General features: G+C 40.8%; 1 protein-coding gene across 1 annotated transcript; it reads right to left on the bottom strand.

Annotated features, from left to right (window-relative positions):
* On the bottom strand, positions 1-23,936 carry LOC311229622 (calglandulin-like; the record flags this gene model as incomplete). Its single annotated transcript, XM_084315698.1, has 5 exons — positions 1-111; positions 6,459-6,559; positions 6,676-6,820; positions 9,554-9,728; positions 23,736-23,936. The coding sequence occupies 5 exons, from the start codon at positions 23,934-23,936 to the stop codon at positions 68-70; spliced, it is 666 nt and encodes a 221-aa protein (XP_084171824.1). The 3' UTR covers positions 1-67.
* Positions 23,937-24,454: the final 518 nt, after the last annotated feature.

Here is a 24,454-nt window from a genome sequence, read left to right on the forward strand (position 1 = left end):
ATATTGAGAACAGCAGCCGAATGTTCAACTGGAGTGCAAAGGGAAGGCAGTTCCTGTCACTGAGTCATCAGCTCATCCTGAAGGAGTCTCCCGTCATCATGGCCACAAACTCTGAAGGAATAGAATGTTGAAAAGGGTTTTTATTGGTGTCTTTTGTTCCTCTTGTTGCCATCTCATACTTTAACATTTAAAGGAGCATGCCAATATTACGGGAAATGCATCAGACAAGAAGATAGCCTAGCTTAGCACAAATGAATGGAAGTGGATAGGGACCCGCTAGCCTAGCTGTTGGCCAAAAACACCTCCCCCGGAGTTTTAAGCTAGGCAAGGTGTCCATATCCACTTTATGTCTAATGACTTGATTGATTGATTGAAAACTTTATTAACAGATTGCAGAATGGGTACAATACAGTACGGCTCAATACACACAATTGTTAACACTTTGTATGCCACTCACGGCTTTTCTCGGGTTTACGCCCCGACCGTTGAATGCCACGTCACGAGTATTCTCGTTTTTTTTTATTTATTTTTTATTAGCGATCTGAAATCATATTGCATCACGCGAGCCTACCGTTGGAGATCCAGGGACCGCCGGCGCTCAGATGTGAAAAAAGCGCCCCCTATCGTCCTCCCAGATGGTAAATCACCCTTTTGGAATGGACTCAATGAAAGTGAATGGGAGAACGGATTTCTGACTCCACATTTGACTTCTCACTGATAGCCGGGGTCTACCAGAGTTCATTCTGGAGCCTCTGAGCCACGGCGAATATGGGTTATACTGTACACACGATGGATCAATACATTTATCGATTTTTTTGAATGGCGATTGGAAATTGGAATAAACCATTTGGATACCATCTGACCTCAGGTAAGGAATCTATGTTATCAGTGTTAGGATAATCAGACTCGTTTTCACGGATATATAAGCGTTTATGTGATATGGCTGTTTTGACTGTAAAAGCCATGAGGAAATAAGAGCAGCGATTATCAGCGCACGACACGAGCGTGCGTGCGTGCGCACACATATCGATCATCTAGCGTTTATTTGAAAGTGATTCATAAATCGGCCGACAAATGACAACGTTCTGGAATATTCCAGTAAAAGGCGATTATCATAGGCATGGGTTGTTTTTTCCCCGAAAACGGGTGATTTTCAAAATGCTATCAAACGGAAATGAAGCGATAAAAATACAATCTGCCTTGACAATGTTGACTGGAAAATGATTATTTGATAAGCGATGGGCAGATTAGACACATAGCCATAATTTAAAACATAGATTAGGCGATATTAACGTTAACATTGGCCGTGGAGGGTGGCATTCAAGGGGGTAAAAAGGAAACACGGCTGGCGCTCAAAGTGTTAAGGGGATGCAGACCAGAGAAAGACTTTCGTCTTGTTTACATCACGGTCCCCCATTTTCAATACATCGTAACATTTATGACATACACAACATACAGATAAACAATACTGTTACATCCAGACATTTATGACATACAAGATATACAAATATACAGTACTGTTTAAGAGACAGAGTGTCTAAAAGAGAGTATATACATTTGAGGGGGAAGAAACTGTACATTGGAGGGGGTTGGGTGGGGGGGTTGGATATTTACATGGGCCAGTTTGCAGCCTCCCGTAGGTGCTCTTTGAGAGCGGTTTTGAGGGTGGGTAGGGATTCACATTATTTTACGGCTGTGGGTAGGGCGTTCCACATTGATGTGGCATAATTGCAAAACGTGTTTAGTCCCTTGTTTGAGCCGAATCTGGATTGAACATGATTTGTGGAACTCCCTCTGGTGTTGTGGTCGTGGTATTCACTGACCTTTGGGACGTTTTTCGACATGTACATGGGTACCTTAGTGGTGTAGTGTATCTTATAGACCAGGCCCATTGCAAGTTGCTGTACTCTGTCGTCTAATCTAAGCCATCCTAGGTTGTCAAAATGGGCAGGGGTGAGGTGGGTTCTAGGAGTAAGGTCAAGCAGTAGTCTGACCAGTTTGTTTTGAGCTGTTTGTAATCTTGTTTGTAGTGCCTTTGAGGTGCTTTGGTACCATGAGGTGCAGGCATAGTCGTAGTACCCTTGAATGAGTGCTCTTGTTAAGAGTCTTCAGGGTATTCTTGTTTACCAGAGAGGAGATCCGGTACAAGAATCTTGTTTGTTGGTTGACTTTTTTTATTACATTGGTTGCCATTTTGTCACAGGAAAGATTTGCCTCTAGGATGGAACCCAGGTATGTAATTTCATCTTTCCTTGTGACAATATTGTCACCCACTGTAACTGAGAAGCCGTCGGTCTTGCTGAGTTTGTTATCCGAAGAGAATGGACTCTGTTTTACCCAGGTGTAATGATAGTTTGTTATCAGCAAGCCAGGTGCAGATTCTGCACTGAGTTCTGAGCTGAGGGCTTTTTCAACCTCATGACTATAAATGTGACTAAATGTGTCTGACTCTTACCACCTAACCTGCATGACTACAAGGTATAACGTATGACGTACAGTATATCATGCCAGTTAGGGTATCTTATGTATACTGCACCTGTGTATACTGTTTACTTAGCATATATTCAGATTCTGAGTGTTTTATTGCCCATATTTATTGTAACGTATAATATCACTTATATACAGACCCTCATCTGCACCTTTGATTACACTGTTTAATTGCTTATATTCTTATATTCAGAGTTAATTATATTGTTTACACTGCTTATTTTTTTTATCTTTACTATAGTTTTATTGCCTATATTTATGTCTTCTACTATTACCATGCTCATACCTGTACCTCCTCTCCCCCATACTGCTATGAGACCCAAATTTCCCCAAGGGGATAAATAAAGGAATATATTATCTTATCTTTCATTAATTTGTACTAAGATAGACTAGCTTGCAGCCGGATATCTTTCTATCTATCTTCTTGTCTGACTTGTCTGGAGAAGATGGTAAGCACATTTCCCATAATGTTGGCGTGTTCCTTTAAGTAAGAACAGAAAATAGTACCAAATTAGTACCATATTTTGTATTCCAGGGCTTATCGTTTATCCTAGTGTGAAGACACCCAAAAGGGTAGCCTCATCACAGAAAACAAAAACATGGACACTACCCAACCCCCCTATTCCTAATTTACAAAGCTCTTGAGTGACAATACAGTAGTTGACTTCTTAACTTTGACGTAAGTCCGAATGAAATCCAAGTGGGAGAAATATAATTATTGAAAATGGGCGCCAGCAGAGTTGATATTATAGTGATATAACAAATCACATTCGGTAGCACTTTATAATAACACCCTGTTATAATACATTTATAAGGTATTTGTAGATAATGAACTAATCATGAACAAACCATTTATATACATTCATAAATGATTATTAAATCATTTATAACTATATTTGTATACCATTTACAAAGTATTTATAACGCATTAGTGGATAATGAACTAATCATGAACAAACCATTTATATACATTCATAAATGATTATTAAATCATTTATAACTATATTTGTATAACATTTACAGATTAGTTCTACATTATTTATAACTCATTATCAACATTGTTTGTACTTGATTTGTTCATAATTAAATAATGTTGTTTAATGTGTAGTAACATATTTGTAGATGCTTTGAAAAATGGATATGAAAAAACGACTATAGTGTATCTCCATTTATTTTTCATGTTCAACAAATGATTTGTTAAGACATTCATAAAACATTTATAAATCATTTGCAGATGCTATCGTGGGGGCCAATCTAAAGTGAAGCCTATTCATCATTAACAAGTGTCTAATACAGTTAATTATTTGTTTACTTTTTCATCACATGTTACAAATGTTGTAGGCAGCTTTCGGATACACCCTTCTTTGTGACATCAAACAGTGACAGAATTAGGACTAAAGATAAATGCAATTTTATTAACATATAAAATACATGTGCATGACATATAGTGTAACATCGGGGGGCACTAGGACCCAGGAGTACCCTGGCCAGGTATTGAAGAGTATCTAGAGAGGAAGTCTCACGCAAGCGAGACTTGACGTCACGTGTGTTGCCGTCTGTTTGAATGGAAGCACAAGTTATCCGTGCTGCGTCTATACTTTCGCTTTTAATAAGGTATGAGCAGGTTAAACACCTTTTTTTGTTGGTAAATCTATTCCATCATTTCCGACCTACAAACAACTCTTATATGTTGTGTAGACGTTCGTGTAGATGTGGTGGCCGCTAACGTTACATTTGTTCCTAATGTGTGCTCAGTGTGCTCAGTGATGATGACACGACACAAATAATTATTACTCTTGTGTGTCGTGTCGTCATCACATACATACTGAGCACTGAGCACACATTAGGAACAAATGTAACGTTAGCGGCCACCACATCTACACGAACGTCTACACAACATATAAGAGTTGTTTGTAGGTCGGAAATGATGGAATAGATTTACCAACAAAAAAAGGTGTTTAACCTGCTCATACCTTATTAAAAGCGAAAGTATAGACGCAGCACGGATAACTTGTGCTTCCATTCAAACAGACGGCAACACACGTGACGTCAAGTCTCGCTTGCGTGAGACTTCCTCTCTAGATACTCTTCAATACCTGGCCAGGGTACTCCTGGGTCCTAGTGCCCCCCGATGTTACACTATATGTCATGCACATGTATTTTATATGTTAATAAAATTGCATTTATCTTTAGTCCTAATTCTGTCACTGTTTGATGTCACAAAGAAGGGTGTATCCGAAAGCTGCCTACAACATTTGTAACATGTGATGAAAAAGTAAACAAATAATTAACTGTATTAGACACTTGTTAATGATGAATAGGCTTCACTTTAGATTGGCCCCCACGATAGCATCTGCAAATGATTTATAAATGTTTTATGAATGTCTTAACAAATCATTTGTTGAACATGAAAAATAAATGGAGATACACTATAGTCGTTTTTTCATATCCATTTTTCAAAGCATCTACAAATATGTTACTACACATTAAACAACATTATTTAATTATGAACAAATCAAGTACAAACAATGTTGATAATGAGTTATAAATAATGTAGAACTAATCTGTAAATGTTATACAAATATAGTTATAAATGATTTAATAATCATTTATGAATGTATATAAATGGTTTGTTCATGATTAGTTCATTATCCACTAATGCGTTATAAATACTTTGTAAATGGTATACAAATATAGTTATAAATGATTTAATAATCATTTATGAATGTATATAAATGGTTTGTTCATGATTAGTTCATTATCTACAAATACCTTATAAATGTATTATAACAGGGTGTTATTATAAAGTGCTACCTCACATTCTTACGTGGCAGTGCAGGTGCCTGGGGTGTCTGTTTGCCTGTGTCATTGATGTGGGATATGGCTTCTTTTTTATCACATCAGTGATGATGACAGTGGATAGCAAATAAAATTTCATAGCTGGTTTCTTGATATGACTGAAGTGAACCCTTCCTATAACTAAGAAGAGTCAAGAATACTAGGAAATGCAGAAGAAGAAATGCATGTTGTAGCCTAAACAAGAGCAATGGTGATCAAAATCGTATTCGGTCAAACCTTTGAAGCTGTAAACTGGTTTCCATTTTCTATTAGTTTTAAATATTGGGTTCAATTATTATTGTGATAATAATTATTAAATGAGCCTATTATTGGGAGTTATGATTAGATACATTCACATTTGAAATCCCAGCCCTTCAAGTGTATATTTGTATATCCCTAGGGACATATTACAACAAAGAACAGAAGTATAAAGAGCTACACTGAAGAGCCGTTCTCAGTTCTCATCTTTTTTTACTTTGAAAGTTGCAACATTGCATACGATTTGGCAGTTGGCATGAAAGAGCGGTTGGGCGTTAGAAAGACTCAAGTAGGTAAATCACAGAGCCTATAGGTAATGTAGGTTGATAATGACAACTCTCTGAACAAAGGCTCTGGAGAACCCCTCCTACCCCCTCTATGAGGAGCTAGCCAAGATGAGGAGCACGTTCAGCCACAGACTCATACCCCCTCAACACACCACTAGCCTCTGCCAGTCCTTCATGCCAGTGGCCATCAGGCTCCTCAACCGGGGACATGGACTGCTGCCAGCAGCTGGATAACTAACGGGGCCAGAACTTGAGAATTGTGATAAATCTGCATATTTTGTCTAACATGTACTTTTATTCATATTTTTATATTCATTTAAACATTTGTATTACTTATATTTATTGTCTTCCTATTACCCTGCCTGCCCATACCTGTACCTCACCTCTCCCCCGCGCTGCTATATGACACATGAATTTCCCCAAGGGGATCAATAAACGTATATCTTTTCTCAGTTATATACACAGTAATGGCAACATTTTGACATGACCATCTTTCCCAGTAACATAAAATCCGCTGAGGGTGTTTTTAGTGTGCAGTTATCTCTTTATTAATAAGAACATGAATTGAACTTTCTTCTTCTATTGTACCTTCATAGTCGATCGTTCCATCTCCATCCTTATCTGCCTCCTTCATCATCTGCTCTGCCTCAGTCTCGTTCAGGGGTTCTCCGGCATTCATCAGCACATATCTGGAAGAGTTGGAGTGTAAATGATGAAGAGGAATAAATGGACCAGGTGGTCTTGTATGGAGGAGAAATCGTTTCTCATGCTGTGCCCATGCTAGGTTAACAAATATAAATCTTACTTCAGAGTGTTCCACTCAATATATCCCTTGGCCTCTTTGTCAAACACTTTAAAAGCAGCTCGGAGTTCGGCGTCTTGGTTTTTGGTGCTTTCAAGGTACAGCGCCATCAGACCCAGGAAGCTGTCACAGTTGAATGTCCCTTGCCCTGAGATGTCACAAAAAACACAGTAAAATGTAGACCCATGATAGCATTAGCCAGTTTTAAGTAGAAAACAGACATGTGTAGTGCAATCTCCTTTGAAATTAAAAGTACAATACGTCATACTCGTATTATTCTACTAAAAACAATTATTATTCTATATATTTCAGATGTAGGATAATGATATAGAGATATAGAACAATTATATATCTTTTTTCCATAAAATCATTAGAGGTTTTCTGAGCTGTATTTTTGTACAGTGTGTACCCTATTTGTTATTCTGCAATTACTAATATGTTTACTTTCCCCCAAAGCACTGTATTGGAATGTGTATGTAAATAAATGCTTATCGCTGACTCACTTAAATTAATTCAACTTTGTAGAGTGATGAGACATCATAGTTTGGTAACCTGGTTTATCTTGTACTTGTACACAACATTTCTTTGTTTGCTTTATTGTGCTTCATTTAGCATGCAAAGGTATCTGGCATGCCTTCTCTTCCCATTGACAATATTAAAACTGCAGTAGGCAACTTCAGAGAAATTAGCAAGAGTGAGTTTACCTGGCCAGCAGAATTGAACAACCAATCAGATTTTTTGGCCTGCCAAATGGTGTTCCCAGGGAACTAAAACCACGTTCCTTGTCAACCATCTGCTGATCAGAGGCTGGGAAACATGTTTTTATTTTTTATTTAATTTAATTTAATTAATTAATTTATTTTGAATTCATCTTAAAACTGAAAGCTTCTCGGAGTCTTTGGAAAACTTTAGTTGCACGTGCATGGGCTCGAAAAGTGATGCAGAGCTTGCTCCATTTATGCTGGGAAGGTAAACTCACAAAATTTCTCCGAGGTTGCCTACTGTAGCTTTAACGCTTAGATGTGTATGTTATTTGGAACATTTTCACTATCTTATGCATCATTGATGCTGACCTAATGCCAACACATTTTGTCACTGAGTATTGAAATATGTTTTGTCATTTGAACCTAAAGGAATCTGCTTCAGTATCTTATTATCAATATTCTAAAAGTTGTGTTTCAGTGATCTCATATCTGATGGCCTGCCTATATGTCATTATTACTCTCTCTCTCTCTCTCTCTCTCTCTCTCTCTCTCTCTCTCTCTCTCTCTCTCTCTCTCTCTCTCTCTCTCTCTCTCTCTCTCTCTCTCTCTCTCTCTCTCTCTCTCTCTCTCAGGAGAGGGCTGAGCTTTTTCAGGATGCAGGAGACTTTGACAGATATGAAGCTTCTCTTGTCTTCTCCCTGATTAGAACAGCAGTACTAATGAAGATAAATATATTTGAGGACAGAAGGAGGACGTCGTGAAGGAAATTAATGATGTTGGACTCTTGGGATGTAGCCTAGCTACCACAGGTACTTCCATAGGTATGTCCCTATGCCATAAATGTCATGTATGTTGTGTATGTCATAAATGTCTATATGAATTGAAAATGGGGGACCCTGATGTAAACAAAACAAACGTCTTTCTCAGGTCTGCATCCCCTTAACAATTGTGTGTATTGAGCCGTACTGTATTGTACCCATTCTGCAATCTGTTAAATAAAGTTTTCATTCATTCATTCATTCATTCATTCATTCATTCATTCATTCATTCATTCATTCATTCATTAATTCATTCATTCATTCATTCATTCATTCAGGTCAAAATGAAAAGTGTTTAGCACAAAGAGAAGTATTAGATATAGTGAAACACTGACATCTAGAGGTGACAACCGGTTCCTGCAATAAGTAGTGTTCTACTATACAGTAACCTTGTATTACTCCTAGTATTTCCATGACTTGCCTTGACAGCCAATATGGTGCAAAGTAATTTAATGATAATCACCTTCTGATTTCAATTACCTGTAATTTGCCAACCAAGAATAAGTCTGTGATAGAATAACATGAATACAGTCAGGGTTTTGATTAGTTTGCTTAGAATTACAATAAGTAATGTAAGCCATTGGAATACTCAAACCCAGCACCATCACCTGATCTCTTTGGACTAATTTGCCTCTGAAATCCATGCAATTAAACCAACATTGTTCCAGTTTGCAAAGCGGAACAGTGTCATACAATCTTGTTCATGTCGAGATGTGTACAATTATTTTGGTGTCTATAACTCATTCACCCCCCCCCCCCCCTCTTCGAATATATGTATGTGTAATCCAACAAGTAATCACCTTTTTTTGTATCTCTAATCAGCTAACACAGGTTTTTTTAAAGTAAATGTTTTTGTAATCAGATTATTGTAATCCATTAGGCTACTCACCAACCCTGTCTGCGGTGCTGTTTAGCTAAAGGAGGGCTCAGGGCTAAAAGGGTTCATATATATTCAGAGAGTCAAGCAGACTCAAATGCTGGGGATGTGTCCGCCTCAGTACCAGTTCAAGCTATAGTACATGGTTTCATAACACTGTTGTCAGGTGAAAACCTTGTATCTCTGAATTATTTTGGTCATTTTCATGTTTTCCCTCAAATTTAACATGTACATGGTTCTCAGTGTTGTGAGCAATTTTTATGTACCTAGTCAAAATCTAACAAGTGTCAAAATGAAGGTTATTTTTCTCATAGATATATAAACAATATACAACAACATAATAAAATATATATCTATGGTTCTTCTGTCAATCCTGAAAGGTTGACCCTTTCTTTTATTTATTTTTTTTACAAGGTTTCCACCCGACAACAGCAGTAAAGTGACAGTGTGCAGCCATTCGTAGTAGGCTATTATATATTCACCATCTTTGTCCACATCTTTGGCCATCTGGCTGACTTCTCGCTTGGTGGGATTGATAGCCATTAAACTCATCAGTCTCTCCAGCTCCAGCGTCTTCACAGCTCCATTTCCCTCCTCGTCAAACATCTCAAAAACTCCTTTATATTCCGTGATCTGCTCTTGTGTCAGTTTGCTCGCCTTTGAAAGGGGTACAGGGGTCACACAAGTAGAATGCAAATCGTTCATTTGACCTCAACGCGAAGAAAGTAACATGCAGGAGGAATATTGACGGAGGGCAGTAATGCGCCTGAAATGACTAAATGTTCAATTTAACAATAGCTACATCCATAATAAGTAAGCTGTGAGAGAAACATTTTGTAGAAATAATAAGTAGATTAGATTAGATTCAAATGTATTGTCATTATATAGCACAAGTACAGTACAACGTAAAGAAGTTTGGCATCCAACCAGAGTGCAAATGTAACAGTAAAGTGCAGTAGTAATATACAATGTGCAGGTGATTAAACTGGGTATAAAATATATAAATGCATACTACTGAGTTTAGTATACTAATAGTACTAGTACTCATCAGATGTATGTATGTACAGAGTTGTAGTTTGAATGTGAACATTAACTGTTAGCTTTTTTAATAGTATTGAATTTAGAAGCTAGTTGATAAGTCAAAAGAGTAAGTTACTCACCATTTCTCTTGGTGAGTAAGGAGACTGTTGAGCACTATATCTGTGTGCAGACAATTGTGACTTCAGAGGGTTGCTACATGGTATCCTTGTTACTCAAGGACCTCTGCTTGGTCTTTCCCCAGAGTTCACTAAAGACTACACCAAGACCTTCTATGGTATTCAGAGGATAGGCCTTGTTGCTTACCCATGAGGAATCTTTAGATACTCATCTGAACCAACAAATGTCATCAAGGATTATGATTGGAGAATAATATCTGCAAATGTGGGGTTTTGTCAAGTTATTTTGTCATGTGTTGAAAATGTAACACGCTATTCTCAAAGTAACCTAGGATGTGATTCTAAAAGCAAGATACTGAAATATGTTTCAGATACATTTGGTGTGACCTCAGCCTCACATGCTCTGCACCTATGGGACTATGGGAGTGAACGATTATTTTCAGCAGGTGCTGTGCTGTCCCCGGTGAATCTCATGAAAGCATCCAACCAAATAAGGAGGCTCTTAATAGTTGCAGGTTATTTCCAACAGAGCGTAGGGAGCAAGCATGGGGAGCATGAAGCCCTCAGTCATTATCTTTGGCAAGAGGAGAAAACTCAAAATCCATCACAACCTTCAAAAATTACTGAAAGAGGAACTGCTTAAATCATATCTCTAAATAGAATCCATACTTAGGTATATTAATTGTCTTTATGTATCTATGTTGTATGCAGGGCCGCCTGGGAGAAATGCGAGGCCCTGTGCGAGATTTAACGCGAGCCCCCCCCCCCCCCCCCCCCCAAAAGGTTAAAAAAATAAAATAAAAAAAATTATATATATATATATATATATATATATATTTTTTTTTTCATACAGTTAACATATTCTTAAATAATAGCGCTGCCCGAGGCGGGGCATGATACAGTCAACATATAGCAAAAGAGAGAGCGAGAGAGAGCTCCCGTTCTACAGTCAATATACAGTGTACAGAGAGAGAGAGAGAGAGACACATTGGAAAGAAATTGAAATGCTATTTGGCCCTAAACAGAGAGTACACAGTGGCAGAATACCTGAGCACTGTGACTGAAGATCCTTGACTATGTACAGACTCAGCGAGCACAGCCTAGCCATCGAGAAAGGCCGCCATAGGCAGACTGTGTGTGTTAGAAAGAGAGAGAGAGAGAGAGAGAACATGTGTGTTTGTCATGTGTGTGTGTGTTAGAGAGAGAGCATGTATGAGAGATCCAAAAGGACAAAGATCAACACTTAAATCCAAGAGAGAGAGAGAGAGAGAGAGAGAGAGAGAGAGACACATTGGAAAGAAATTGAAATGCTATTTGGCCCTAAACAGAGAGTACACAGTGGCAGAATACCTGAGCACTGTGACTGAAGATCCTTGACTATGTACAGACTCAGCGAGCACAGCCTATTAGTTATTAACAAAACATTCGGGAGGGGAAGGAAGGAAGAGTGGGGTAATGTCATGACATTTTCATTAATCTTACCTGCACCAAGGAACGCAGGGCGAAAGGCCGCAACACAGGTCTCCACGTTGACGAAAGGCCTCTCGCTGTCGGGACAAATAAGCTATGGCCAGAGCCTTGTCATGGTGCAGGCCCGACTACATCTTCTGTCAAAGATGATGTCGTAGTCAGAGTGCCAGAACCCCCTGCTATTCTCACGGCTAATGTCAATGGTCGTAGCACAAGCTAACAGCTAACTCAAGGCTAACTGATAGCATCAAACGAACGTTCCCAGCCGAGCGCAGCCGGCAGCTAACGTCGAAGCTAAACAGCTAACTGGCTAACAGTTAGCTCAACCAGGCTATCGCTAACCATTAGCTAACGCAGAAGCAAGCTATGCGGCTACATACAGGTGCTGACACCAGGCACACACCGTTAGCTACTAGTAGTACTACAACAGCTAGTCGGCCAGTTTAGCTCCAGAGAGAGAGAGAGAGAGAGAGAGAGAGAGAGCGATGTCCACGGCGGGAATAGAATAGAGTTAATAGAATAGGTTAAAAACTCACCAAACGTCCAAGAGGATGGAGACAACCGCGTGGAGTTGACGAAGTTCATCTGCCAAACGACCATCCTCTTCATCTTGGCTACATGTCTCTAGGTTAGCTAACGCTAGATAGCCTCTAGCTAAGCTAGCTACTAGCCGACATCATCATGGCTATATCCCGACTGCATCATGACAAGGCTCCGGCCATTTGTCCCGCCTTTCATCATTCCTTGGTGACCGACCGACTGATAATGACCGACCTCTTTCTTCGTCTTGGCTGGCATAACTAAGCATAATAGTCAAAAGCTGCACGCGCGAAATAGTCAAACGCAGCTGACTCACGCCGGCGTAGTGTACTACACATGATGTAAGTAAAACCACTCCCTTCGTTGAAACCAATAGTATGTCTGCTGCAGAACCCCAGAGGCTGAGCTCCAATAGTGAGTATATCTGCAGACCCAGGAACAAGTCAGACACATTCTACAAACGTGTCTAATGTGAAATATATAAGCATATAAGCAAAACTAGATTTTAGGTCTGTGATGAAAAAGGGCCTCGCGGGAAGGGGTGCCTCGCAAAAAAAATTAAAAATAATAAAAAAAATTAAAAAAATTATAAATAAAAGATTTTTTTTTTTTTTTTGCGAGGCCCCCCTTCCCGCGAGGCCCTGTGCGACCGCACTGCTCGCACACCCCCTGAGGCGGCCCTGGTTGTATGTATGTTAGTAGGTAGGTGTGTAAGCCTACCCACGTTGTATGTTTTTGTTTGTTTATATTTGTGACTGATCAGGGCCCCGTTCCCCGTACCTGGATAACTGAGTTAGCCGGATAACTTTCGGTCAAGCCTGACTTAAGCCGGACCTTCCCATTCCCCGACGCGCGATTGTCTAAATCACCATGACAACAGATCAAAAAGTTTGAGCCTGGTCGAGAGCAGGGTTAAGTTCAAGTTAGCCGGATGAACCATGGCCACGCCCCCGCAAAGAAGTGACAGCTCGTTTCCTGAAATGATTCTCACAGTCTAGGATCTGCATTATATCATTCTGAATTACGTTTTTGTGCTCCATTCTTCCAGAGGGGGCTTTTGAAATGTAAAATAGACCCAAAATGCTGATACTAAATTCACTTTGTCCTAAACAATGCACGTTATATATACCGTGGCGCTCGCTAGGTGCGATGTACACATTATGTGGTTATTTTAACAACGCGCAGCATTGCAAATGTGAATCCCGCGGGGATATCCTTAATGATTGAAACCTATCGCTCGTTTGGCTCTGATTCCTTTCATATTCTCCGCTGTGGATGAGGAGCGAGGAAGGAGAGGAGCGCCTGGATTTTGTTTCATTCAAGCATAAAATTTAAGTGTCTATGCGTGGATTGTGGATTTTCTGTGATATTGTAACTGGGATTAAAATGTCTGATGAGATGCGCTGTTTGACGGATTTGAGAAATTGAATGAGCCGTTGACGTCACATTAATGCATTTGAGAATAAAGAGATAAAACTTCATTCAAAAGAAAAAGTATTATAAACACGGGTCTCTCGTTCATTAATGTATAAACAATGCATTTATCCCATCTGGCACAGTGGCACAGCGGTAGTGCTCAATCCTGGCAACCGGGCGACCGGTGTTCGAAACCCCGCGTTTCCAATATAATTTTTTGGAATATAATATTAATGATTATACGCAAAGGTAGCCTAGTTTTAAGTTAAAATATTATAAATCTACATGCATTGAGGATGTCATTCTTTATATAGCTCTCAACGTGCACCAAATTGAATTATTCCTACATTGCAAAAAGAAGGAAAAGACTAGGATTCGAACCCCGGTCGTCTGCGTGAAAGTCAAAAGAAGAAACCGTTACACCACAGTGCAGATAAGTAAAAGATCCACCATACATCAATCAATGGGTAAGAGAGCCGTATCCTTATTCTGTATAAGAGTTTAACTAATTATTTTCGCTAGCAAGATCTCATTTGATTATTCAATCCATAAACCTACTGCCAGCAGGCAAGTTTAAAGAAATATAATCTGATTGATTGAGGTAATGAGGGACTTAAAATTAGCCTATAGATAACGCATTTAACTTGTCGGCGAGGCGATTGAGCCGTACTGCAATCTGATAATAAAGTTTTAAATCAATTAATCAATCAATGCCGTTAGAAAATCAGGATCTCTGCTATCGATAAGTGCTGGCTTTTCAACTGAAGCGGCCGCGCGCACTTATCCTGGGTCTCAAGTCTGGTTTGAGTTAACGAGACTGAATCCACCTTCGAGGAACAGGAAAATCCCGGCTTCAAACATCGGGTTAACTGAATCTGGATAATGGGACTCTTGATCGACTTAGTTGAACCAGGTACGGGGAATAGGGCCCTGGCTCCCTCCAAAAGCTTTAAATAGCTTCCTGGGAGACCTGGCACACGCCACAATCTCGACGATGATGTTTTCACATGAAGATATGTATTATGTAATATATCGTGTGTGTGTGTATGTGTGAATAAATTCATTCATTCATTCATCCATTCATCCATTCATACTTCTCTTGCAGAGGTGGAAAGTAAGCTAAAATAAATTACATTTACTCTAGTTACTGAAATGATGTAAGTATATATATTTAATATAAAACTACTTTAGTAGAAGTTTTACTTCTATTTGAGTACATGTTTAAGTATTTTCTTTAACTTGAATACATTTTTTGTTGGTGTCTATTACGTCTCGGGGTATTTAACCCAATATGCAGATACAGAGCAAAGATAGACATGTCTTTTTCAAACCCAGTTTGGGTATATTTAATAATAAATAGAATGGTCAGGTATTCAGCCAGGAGTCGATACACGGGGGGAGCACTCGTACAGTCCAGGGGCATGCACGGGGCCGGATTGCCAGACGACTGCTCTACCTCCCGAGCCACTGTCGCCCCCGGATAACAATACGAGAGAGCAGAATAACATGATTAACTTCGTTAATACGAAGTTACGATCCGGCAGCCTCATGACATCTGGGGCGGGCTTATAATACTGACGTAATTGGCCCACAGACAATCAGCTGCTCCGCTGGCAGAGGCACACCTGCAGAGGCATGCACACCAGAGATAGTAGCCAGGTAGGAACCGTGACAGTGTCATAAGAGCACTACAGAGTACAATGGGATCTACAGTAGGCATTTTGAACATAACTGACACAAGCTTTGGCATGAAGGACTATCCTAAAACCTTGGACTCATGGTGAATAAAGTATAAAGGAGTACTCCTTTTGGGGTGACGATATTGGAGTATGTGCTCTTTTACTTGAATTATTTTCTAGAAAAGTTACTTACTCCTATAAAATTGTATGGAAGTAACAGTAGGACTTCTTCTCCTACTTGAGTAATATATTTCTGTAAACTACTAACGAGTTGGTCGCAGTCAACTAGCATCTGCTGGTTAGTGCGGCCGCCTGTGGATTCTATGGTCCCAGGTTCAAATCCATGCGGTTACATTGGTGACAGTGGTGGGATCTCACTGCCCTGTGAATCTGTGTCCAGGTTCATGTAGCAATGGGGGTGGGATCTCAGTGCCTTAACCCTGGGAAAGTGTGCGCATGAACGAAAGAAGGTGCAAGGACACACTTCTCGGAGGGAGGACGACGAGAATCAGGATAGAGACAAATATTGTACAAAAAAATCATGTACAACTAACTTGACTAAAGATACGATATTTAAATATTGAAAGTGTGGCCTGATGGCCATTTGAGGAAAAGTTGTGGGGTCACCAAAATCAATAAGGTGTCTTCCTCTAGGGATCATGAATGTTCACAGCAAATTTGAAAAGATTTTAACAAACTGAAAATACAGTAAAAAATTAAAAGATTCATCATCACTGCAACAAGAACTGGAGAGGGATGGATCAAATGGACCGGACGTTGTACGAGCAGCATGTAACCCAGTAACCCATGTCTAGTGTGAATGGAAGTGACACAGACCACTCCGTCAAGAGGTGCTGTGTGACATCACTGACATGTAGAGGTAGGATCCAAATGCAGGACAAACAGGCAGGGAGCAGGTGAAGCGTAGAACCCTAAAAACTGGGTGTATTTCTTGTTGACAGCAGGCAAGGAACAAAAAGGAGAACAGGAGAACAAGTTGCAAACTGAAAACACTGGTACAAAAAAAACGGGTACAAACACATAGAGACAATAAAAAACGGGTAACAAATAGCAGCAGGACAAACACTGACAACACCTGGGCTGATTAACATTGACCTATACATGAGATAGGTGATTACCGACGAGATACATAGAACTGGAAAACCTAGACAGTGAACATACTAAACATAGAACTAGAGGCCCTAGGTAGACACAAGAGAGAGAAACACTAGGCAGAGGGGAAGAAAAGTACATGGCCTGGGAGAAGTGGGTGGGGGCTGGTGAAAGAGAGGACTGAGGGACAGACAGTGAGAGGGACTGAGGGGCAGACAGGGACTGAGGGGCGACAGTGGTTCGGGAGGTAGAGCAGTCGTCTGGTAATCCAGAGGTTTCCGGTTTGATTCCCGCTCCTCCCAGAGCAGGCCATTTACATAGTGACAGGGACTGAGGGGCAGACAGTGACAGGGACTGAGGGGTGACAGTGGTTTGGGAGGTAGAGCAGTTGTCTGGTAATCCAGAGGTTCCCGGTTAAAAGCCTCCAATGCTTATTAGTGTGTGTGCGTTTGAACGTTTGCATGTTTCAACCATACATTTCCATTTATAAAAAAAAAAGAAAAAGTATACATTTATTTTTTTTTTACCTCCTATAATAGTGGGGGTCGCGGCTCTCTGACACTGTTATTTCGGGGGTCGCGGCCTGACAAGTTTGGGAACCCCTGTTCTATACAGTAACCTTGTATTTCCATGACTTGCCTTGACAGCCAATATGGTGCAAAGTAATTTAATGATAATCACCTTCTGATTTCAATTACCTGTAATTTGCCAACCAAGAATATGTCTGTGATAGAATAACATGAATACAGTCAGGGTTTTGATTATTTTGCTTAGAATTACAATAAGTAATGTAAGCCATTGGAATACTCAAACCCAGCACCATCACCTGATCTCTTTGGACTAATTTGCCTCTGAAATCCATGCAATTAAACAAACATTGTTCCAGTTTGCAAAGCGGAACAGTGTCATACAATCTGTTCATGTCGAGATGTGTAAAATTATTTTGGTGTCTATAACTCATTCACACCCCCCCCCCCTCCTCCCCACCCTCTTCGAATATATCTATGTGTAATCCAACAAGTAATCACCTTTTTTTGTATCTCTAATCAGCTAACACAGGTTTCTTAAAGTAAATGTTTTTGTAATCAGATTATTGTAATCCATTAGGCTACTCACCAACCCTGTCTGCGGTGCTGTTTAGCTAAAGGAGGGCTAAGGGCTAAAAGAAGCCTATGGGATGTGTCCGTCTCAGTACCAGTTCAAGCTACAGTGCATGGTTTCATAACGCTGTTGTCAGGTGAAAACCTTGTATCTCTGATTATTTTGGTCATTTTTATGTTTTCCCTCAAATTTAACATGTACATGGTTCTCAGTGTTGCGAGCAAGTTTTATGTAGTCAAAATCTAACGTGTCAAAATGAAGGTTATTTTTCTCATAGATATAAACAATATACAACAACATAATAAAATATATATCTATGGTTCTTCTGTCATTCCTGAATTTTTTTTTACAAGGTTTCCACCCGACAACAGTAATAAAGTGACAGTGTGCAGCCATTCCCAGAGCAGGCCATTTACATAGTGACAGGGACTGAGGGGCAGACAGTGACAGCGACTGAGGGGCGACAGTGGTTCGGGAGGTAGAGCAGTCGTCTGGTAATCCAGAGGTTCCCGGTTTGATTCCTGCTCCTCCCAGAGCAGGCCATTTACATAGTGACAGGGACTGAGGGGCAGATAGTGACAAGGACTGAGGGGCAGATAGTGACAAGGAAACCTTGTTTCTTGGCTCCTCGGCTTAGCAGCAACATCAACACAGTAGTGACAATGGGTCTCATTCACCAATGGACTTGGGACAAAAGATCTGACAAATCTTGGTTTTAGCGCCACTTAAGACATTTTCGGGCCGATTTTGGGATTCACCAACCGTCCCTTGTCTTGGATTCAGTCCTAACTAGCAGGATTTAGGATCCCTGAATAGCATTCGTAAATTGACAGACTGGTGTGCGCCGTGTTCTTAAGGGCTTTATTTGGGAGGAATCATAGTGATTCCTTCACATCAACTCTACAGGCCTCCTTGGAATTAATTAATCAGAATTTAAATAAATATGACAATATTTGTACGATAAAAAATGACGTTTTATATTTAAAGTCATGCCTGAACGACGCATTTGATGTCCGAAAATAAATAATAGCACTACACAAACACTGCAAATGACTTTGAATAAATAAATAAATCAGATAAATGTTTTATTATTTATTGTTGTTTCTATTTATATTCTTGGACATTGCTTATTGTATACATTGTAATAGTGAAAAAAGTTGTAGAACGCGCTCACCTCACTAAACTTGACACTGGGTGCTGTAACCTCTGATATCATACATAAAAAATAGGGAAACAATGTCCAGGCACGCACTCCAGGTTTTTCCAAATTTATTGGCAGCCTGAAATCATTTTCGGTGTGAACTGACACAATTTCGGTGTGAACACACCTTCTTCAGAATGGCTTGCGTTTTGATTTTAGATCTGATTCACGGCCCGTGCACAGCGTGCAGCGAATCCTTGGAAAAACGCGGTGTCGATATGTTACCTGTCCCAGGGAAGGACACAGATAGGCATGTTTTCATTGTCACTGCATCGGCAGGGAAACGGCGACCGTTAAAAACAAGCTTCTCAACGTCCATATCTTGAACTATGCAACCATCACGGAATGCTTATACAATTTAAAGCAAACTGTTGACAATTTGGACTTGAGTAATTTTCAGGTCATCACTTCAGCTCAAGGAAGAGCTGTATTGCTGCTGTTTCAAGGGCAGCTTTTCACGGTAGTGTACTCATTTGAGTATGCGGTCCAGCTTGACGACCACCCTAGCTGTTCCTGTTCCCATCGCAGCCCCGGCGGTGTTAGAGGCAGAACTAGCGTAACGCGCTGTTTGGGCGTAGAGAGAACGTACGTCAGTGGCCAATCAGATCGCAGAACCCAAACACGGAACTGCAAGTTTGTTGGTAAAAGACTACACGCCTCCGGTACAAGTTAATCCTTTTAACGAATATGACTGTTAACAAGAACAGAAGAATGAAGATTTTCCCCCTTTTGTAGCATGCAGCCAACGAGGTATTTCGTTTTTGAATTTTGCTTTGTTAACGTGTTGTTTTTCATGCTGTGCATGTTATTATTTTGTGTCGAACTACGTGGCTTGTGTTTCTCTTAAGTTTTCACGGTGGATTGGAGGAACAAGGTTTCAATAGACCTAGCAAGAAACCCAGTACTTGTGTCTGCCTGTGCTTGGGGGGAATTACACACACAATAAGGGAAACATACTTGTATTGAAGCTCTTGGTGGTTAGGAAATGTAGTCAACGAAGGGCGGTCAGGTGGCGTAGCGGAGATTGCGTTCATCACCAACGCCAGAGACGCTGGATTCGCCTGTTCGAATCCAGCTCCCGGCGTTGTCACCAGCTTGGCTGGCCGTTCACACTAACACAATTGGCAGTATTAGAGGGTGGGAAAGCTGGAGGGGTGGGTCCGGGTCGTTGTAAACAGCGACTCCTACAGTTCGGTCGGGGCGCCTGCTCAGCGCGGATAGGATCTAAGGGGGGTAGTGTGATCCTTCCACACGTTACACCCTCTCAGTGAGAGTCCGCACTGCCAGGTGAAAAGAAGCGGTTGATTGGCTAGACGTGTGTCGGAGGAAGCATGTGATAGCCTCCACTCTCCCAGACCGACTGTGGGGGGTAGGTGCGCAGCGACCAGGAAGGGGATTGGGAATTGGCATAACGACTAACATTGGGATGGGAGAAAATCGGAGGAAAAAGGAGGGGGGAAAATATATAAAAAAAAAATAAAAGGGAAATGTAGTCAACGACACGGGGTGTCTAGTGGACACAGGAGGCAGGAACGTCCTTTGAGGAGTTTTATTATCAATCATCAGACAGATGCACAGGCACTTGTTACTATTATATTTCCCATTTAACATGGTGGGAGTGTGTGAGTGTGTGTGGTTCTAAATGGGGAGGAAACAAAGATATCAATGTTACTAATACTTAATAATCAGTCTACTGTTGCTACAAGTAACATAAACCTCACAAGTGGAACTAACAATGGGGATAAACAGTGCTTTACATACTAGTTACTATAACAACGTAGATTATACTCAATAGGCTAGGTTATCACTATAAACATACTGGTAGATTGCTTCCTAAACAGCTGGTAGAATTATAACATTACTATAAGCCTTAACTATATAAATCACCAACAATAACTAAGCGTCCTCATTATACACATATTTAACACTTACTTGTGATCACAAACTGAGGGAATCAACTAAAACCCACTATAGTCTAAGCTGACAACAACTGACATGCCTGGGCATGTTCTACAAAGGGGGCGTGGCCTAGCATCGAGTTACATCCCACTGTCTTATGTCTACCCAGTTCTTGGGCCTTTTGCACAGCCGCACCCTAATACACGGTCAGTGTGCGAACCATAGCATGGTCTTCGGGTGAGCCGGGGGCTCATTATTATTATTATTTTTTTTTTGTATTTTTAGGCCTTGTGTATGTATGTATGTGACAAATAAACCTCTTGAATCTTGTCATATATTCAATCAGTTTCAGTAACTACAGTCTACAGAACACATATTGTAATAGACTCACTTGTTGTTGTTGTTGTGGTCCGGCCGTCTGGACGGTCTGGGCTTGCACAGCACATTCCATGATAAAAAAAAGTATCCATTTAGTTAGATTGGAGATCTGTTACCCAAAGAGACATAATAGTCCCCACCGCAGCAGCGCCAGCAGCAGGTGTAACGGCGTCGCCTGTAGATGATCCCGCCTCCTGCTGCTCTGTCAAGTCGATTGGCTGCTTCACCTTCTTCGTGAAACCAAAATTGGTTAAAAGGCTTACTTGTTGCATTTTTCGTTTCGACATTATCCATTCCTGAGTGACCTTATTTACCTGTCAAACTATCACTGTCAAGTCACAGGTTACAAAGTGGGTCAAGTTTGATTTGTGCCGTGCGTGCCTGCAGGCTGCAGCGCCGCCGCGCTCCGAATGGTAATTGCAAGAATAGCATGCATGTTGCCATATTACGGTGTGTGTGAATTAGTGCGCAAATCATTAATCATACATCAAAATAGCCTAAGTTTATTATTATACACAATGATGATACAGAAAATTACAGAAAAATTAGAAATGCATGGCAAAAGTAGCATTTATTTTCAGTAATTTAGAGACCCCCCAAAAATTCACAAATCATGTTTTCAGGGGAGCCAATGGCTCACCCAGCTTACCCATGATTCGCACCCTGTACACGGTGTGGATTAGTTCTTGGAAAGGCTCAACTGTCCCCCGGAGTGGTCGTCAGGGCGTCCTCTGGGATGGCTGGTAACTCGATAAGCTTGGCCACTGGTCTGGTGTAGGTCCTCTCGTCCACCTGCACCCAGTGTTAATTTTGTTGACTAAATTGATGATGAAAGATGTTCGTCAACGAAGGTTTTTTTCATGACGATAACGAGACGTGACGTCACGTTATTGAAGACCATGTCACGCTAACGAGACTAAATTGTTTATTAAATATCGTTGACCACAACTGAGGACACGAAAATGTAATTTACAAAAACCAGGACGAAATTTATCTTTATGTATGTTGATATTGTTGACTAAAACAAGACGAGACAAAATAATTATAACTTTTCTTAATGCCATCGTCCAGACTAGAGCAGTGTGACCGGGAGCTCCGTTATTAGCATTAGCTGGAGCTATTTGAAAAGCTAGTTTTAGCTGAACGTTACCTTGGCTAAAGTTGGGACTATTCATAATCCAGCTGCAGACCTGCAAGCAAAGTACAGCAAGTTGGCAAAGGAGTATTCCAAGGTAAATCACTTATTCACCAGTAACGTTACAATGTTTGTATTTCCATCTAGCTCGCGTTAGCTAGTGGCTAAGCTAGCTCTCACGCTAACGTGGTCACTGATTGACCTCTCGCACACAATTAATGACATAATGCAGACAGCCATACCGGTGACAATGTTTAGCTTTTAGTGCCAAATGATAAGAGTCTGAGGCGGAGTCTCAAAAGAGAATGTTGAATATTTATTTTGCATTAAAAATTACAACAGTGCCTCTGCAGTAGCAAACCTAAACGGAGCAGCCTGGATAGGAAGTGCGCAACAACGTATAATGTCCGTGCGGAACCAATGTACCAACAACCATTCCGTAGGTGAACTCATTGAGCTTAGTTGTCAATTAATGATACTAATACTAATCTATACAATCACCTGTTGTTGAATAAATACCATTACTTTCTAGTTATTACTAAAAAACAGTATATATAAAACAGTAGCTGTAAAAAAGAAAAGAGAAAAAAGTTTTATAATTTATATAATATAATTATAATTTTTTTTAATGTATGCACTGGTATCGGATCAGTATAACCAGACATAGACCACCTCTAACTCTAACCCCTAACCAGACCTAGACCACCTCTAACTTTAACCCCTAAGTTAGGGTTGTGACTTAGAGGTGGTCTAGGTCCGGATAGGGGTTAAGAGTTGGTCTAGCCCTTTACATCCATCTATCTAAATAATAATAATAAATTATAATGAATGCTTAACTACCCCTAAGTTACCCTAACCAGACCTAGACCACCTCTAACTCTAACCACTAACCTCTTCCATGTGGCACTTTAACACTGACCTCAGAATGTGATTTTAATATAATGTTTTTATGCAAGCAGATTGCAATCAGTGTGTACAGTACTACTACTAGTAATACTGTGTGTTCTGTTTACTTAGTTTACAGTATCCTGTTATAGAATAAACCGCTGCCAGACACAGCAGAGAGAGAGAGGACAGACATGACAGAGAGGACAGACACAGCAGAGAGAGGACAGACATGGCAGAGAGAAAGGAAAGACACAGAAGACAGACAGAGTTCAGCGTCGTCTCTCTGGTCAGAAACAACGTCACCACATCCGTAATGCTCTCTTTGATGCATACATTGGACCATGTCTACACCAACATATACTGTAGGAGCAACAATACATTGGACCATGTCTACACCAACATATACTGTAGGAGCAACAATACATTGGACCATGTCTACACCAACATACTGTAGGAGCAACAATACATTGGACCATGTCTACACCAACATATATACTTCCTGTGTATCACTTGTGCCACCAACTCAGATTCCCCTAGGTTAAAAAATAAATACGCAATTTAAATCAGAAAATGTTCCATGTTGACTATTTCTGACAAGTTTTTTTCCGTTAACTAAAAATAGACAAAAATTTCTAAGAGTGAGGAGTCGGGCCGCCCCATGAGGAAGTAGCACCGTGAGAGGCTGACTGTTGGGAGCTGTGGGAGCTCTTCTTCCCATGTGGTCCAGGGTTGCAGGAGATCGGCAGGTAAGTGTGGGTCATCCCAGTCGCGGTCTGTGTCCCACAGTTTCTGGACCAGAACTTTGGCCCTTGTGGTGAAGGGCAGGATGCGACCTAGGGGGTCATACTGGCTTGCTAGTATCTTGTAGATATTTCTCATAGTCGTCATTTCTTGAGCTTCCCCATGGGTCTGGGAAACCCATCTCTCACTGCTATCTGCCTTGGCCTCCTTGGGCAGGTTGCGATCACCTCTGGCTGGTTACTGGCCCACTGGCGGATCTCGAAGCCGCCTGTGGCTAGGAGGGCTCTCAGTTTGTTCACGAGGCTGCTTGCTTCTTCTTTGGTGGGCAGACTCTGCAGACAGTTATCCACATAGAAGCACTGTTCTACACTGTGGCGAACATCCTCTACTGGTTGGCTAGACTCAGTGACATGTTTCTGGAGGGCAAAGGTTGCACAGCAGGGACTGCATGTTGTCCCGAAGGGCAGGACCTCCCACTGGTACACTGATGGTGGTTCCTCTGTCTTCAGGTTCCTCCAGAGGAACCTCAGTAGGGGTTTGTCTCTGTCCAACAGGTGAACCTGATGGAACATTCCCTTTATGTCCCCACTTATGGCGACTCGATGCTCTCTGAAACGCAGGAGGACTCCAAGGAGTGAAGGTCCTAGTGTTGGGCCTGGACGGAG

Source organism: Notolepis coatsorum (genome assembly GCF_963971535.1).
Source record: "Notolepis coatsorum genome assembly, chromosome: 6".
Taxonomy (NCBI): domain Eukaryota; kingdom Metazoa; phylum Chordata; class Actinopteri; order Aulopiformes; family Paralepididae; genus Notolepis; species Notolepis coatsorum.